Here is a 2396-nt window from a genome sequence, read left to right on the forward strand (position 1 = left end):
GATGTCAATGATGTGAGGATCATTGGGACGATTACTGTCATCCTCCTCCTCTGCATCACATTTGCTGGCATGGCTTGGGAGGCGAAGGTAAGGTCCTTTGCTTTGGTTTTTGCCAATTTTCCAATACTGTCTCGTGTGACAGCATAGCTGCCATTGTTCTTCTTGGTTTTCGCCCCACCACAGGCTCAGATCCTGTTCTTCATTGCACTCTTGCTCTCCTTAGTTAATTATTTTGTGGGGACGGTCATTCCCCCCAGCAGCGAGAAGCAGGCTATGGGATTTTTTGGCTACCGTGGTGAGTACACAAGATCCTGATCCAATGCAGCCTTCAAATGCATCCAATAAACTCTTGTTTATAAGTTATGGAGTCCACATTTTATTGTCCTGCAGCAACATATCAAATTAATATGGAAGATCAGTTCCTCCATGACATAAGTGAAAATGATGGCATTTTCAGAATTATGAAATAAAAATGCATAATTATTACATAAAAAAATATAATAGTATGTCATGATTTTCTCTCTTAATTATGGCATTTTAGGTCAATTTACTTAGAACTGACGTTTCAACTGACTTGTGTCACAATTTCTAATTTATGCCATAATTAACTGTCTTAACTTAGTCTCGCATTTAACTTAGTCAGTTTCACTTTCTGACACATAATTCTAACTTTTTATCTCATAATTGCCATATTTTTTACTTATCTTTTTTCAAATTTTTGAAAACATTTTTAGCATATTGACTTTTAAAATCTCAATTATGACCTAGTATGTCATAATTCCAACTTCATCTCATAATTTTGACTTTTGTATCTTATAATTATCTCATAATGTTTATATTGTATCCCTTAATTATAACGTAGTATGATTTTTTTTAATCATAATTGACTTCATATGTAATAATTTAAACTTTTTTCCTCATAATCGACTTTATCTTAATTTTGACTTGGTATGTCATAATTTCAACATTTTATCTCATAATTTTGACGTTTTATTCCATAATTATGATTTGCATTACCAAGTGATGGTGGTCCACCAGCCAGAGTATTTGGTGAAGCAACAGCCAAACCTAACCAGCTTTTTATTTTCCCAGCTGAGATTTTCGTGGAGAATCTGCTGCCTTCCTTCCGAGGCAAAGATGGATCTTTCTTCAGGATGTTTTCCATCTTCTTCCCTTCTGCCACAGGAATTCTGTCTGGAGTAAACATCTGTGGAGATCTCAAGGTTATCTAGCTGTTTTTGTGCTTCAGTTGATGTGCCTTTCAAATGCTACAGAACACACGTATATGACATATATGTCTGTGTTATTCCAGGATCCATCGGGTGGGATTCCTAAAGGGACCCTGCTGGCCATACTCTGGACCACCTTGAGCTATTTATTGATCTCAGTCACATGTGGTGAGATTAGACATTAGTGGTCAACCAAAACTGATTGATCAATTGAATGACTGATTAATTATGGCCAGCGCTGTTGATATCTTAGAGTTTGACTGATATGATATCACACTATTTAAAAATATATAGTGAAAAACATAATTGGAATTTGATCAAAATAAACTGATTTATATCCAGCTAGCAATTTTTGGTTCCCAGAACATTTTTGGGAATGTTAGATTTGGTTAAAAAAAATACAGAATGTTTCTTCAAAAAACAACCAAATGGGAATTATATAGGAATGTTAGCTGCCAATTATTGGCCACTATTCTGACAACATCAGCCAAACAGATTAATATAGCGGCCAAAGCTGATAATTAAACTATACAGAACATCTACTATTATTAGACATATTTCTGTCACAATGAAATGTGCATCCGATTACTGAACCCCTCACTAAGGCACTTCCCTCTCTTCTCCCTCAGCTGCAAGTGTTGTAAGAGATGCTTCTGGTAGTCTGAACGATAGTTTAGCGCTCAATTCTTCGGTCCACTGCAGTGGTTTGGGCTGTAAATTAGGCTGGAATTTTGACCAGTGTGAGCAGAACCGCACATGTAGCTTTGGACTGGCAAACCATTTCCAGGTGAGCGCATCAGCCCTGTTAGCAAAAACACGATTTTCACATTCGGTGAGTTCTGACTGCTGGAAAGTGGAGTAGATTTTACATTCATATCAATGCATTCGGCATAATAACTACCAATGACAATGGTATTGCTAGCGAAGTGCTTTACTAAGAAAGTTTTTAAAGCTACCGAAATAACTTTTGGAAGATGGATGAAAGATATAATGGCTATTTTTCTCCAGATTCTTGCCATAGTTTCAGGATCTGGCCATTTGATCACCATCGGGATCTTTGCCGCCACCTTGTCGTCAGCGCTGGGTTTCTTGGTGTCTGCTCCCAAAATTTTCCAGGTAGACGGTGTGGCACGTCTGAGGATAACGCTTTTTATTCAACATATGACT

General features: G+C 37.1%; 1 protein-coding gene across 1 annotated transcript in view; it reads left to right on the forward strand.

The window, feature by feature from the left end:
• Positions 1 to 2396, forward strand: part of LOC107578801 (solute carrier family 12 member 3-like) — a 19258-nt gene that overhangs the window by 1556 nt on the left and 15306 nt on the right. The window contains exons 2-7 of the mRNA XM_016264717.1: positions 1 to 87; positions 184 to 295; positions 1093 to 1223; positions 1313 to 1397; positions 1859 to 2016; positions 2238 to 2361. Coding sequence (XP_016120203.1) covers positions 1 to 87; positions 184 to 295; positions 1093 to 1223; positions 1313 to 1397; positions 1859 to 2016; positions 2238 to 2361 — 697 coding nt within the window. The remainder of the gene's footprint in view (positions 88 to 183; positions 296 to 1092; positions 1224 to 1312; positions 1398 to 1858; positions 2017 to 2237; positions 2362 to 2396) is intronic.

Source organism: Sinocyclocheilus grahami, unplaced genomic scaffold, assembly GCF_001515645.1.
Source record: "Sinocyclocheilus grahami isolate Dianchi unplaced genomic scaffold, SAMN03320097.WGS_v1.1 scaffold12069.1, whole genome shotgun sequence".
NCBI lineage: Eukaryota > Metazoa > Chordata > Actinopteri > Cypriniformes > Cyprinidae > Sinocyclocheilus > Sinocyclocheilus grahami.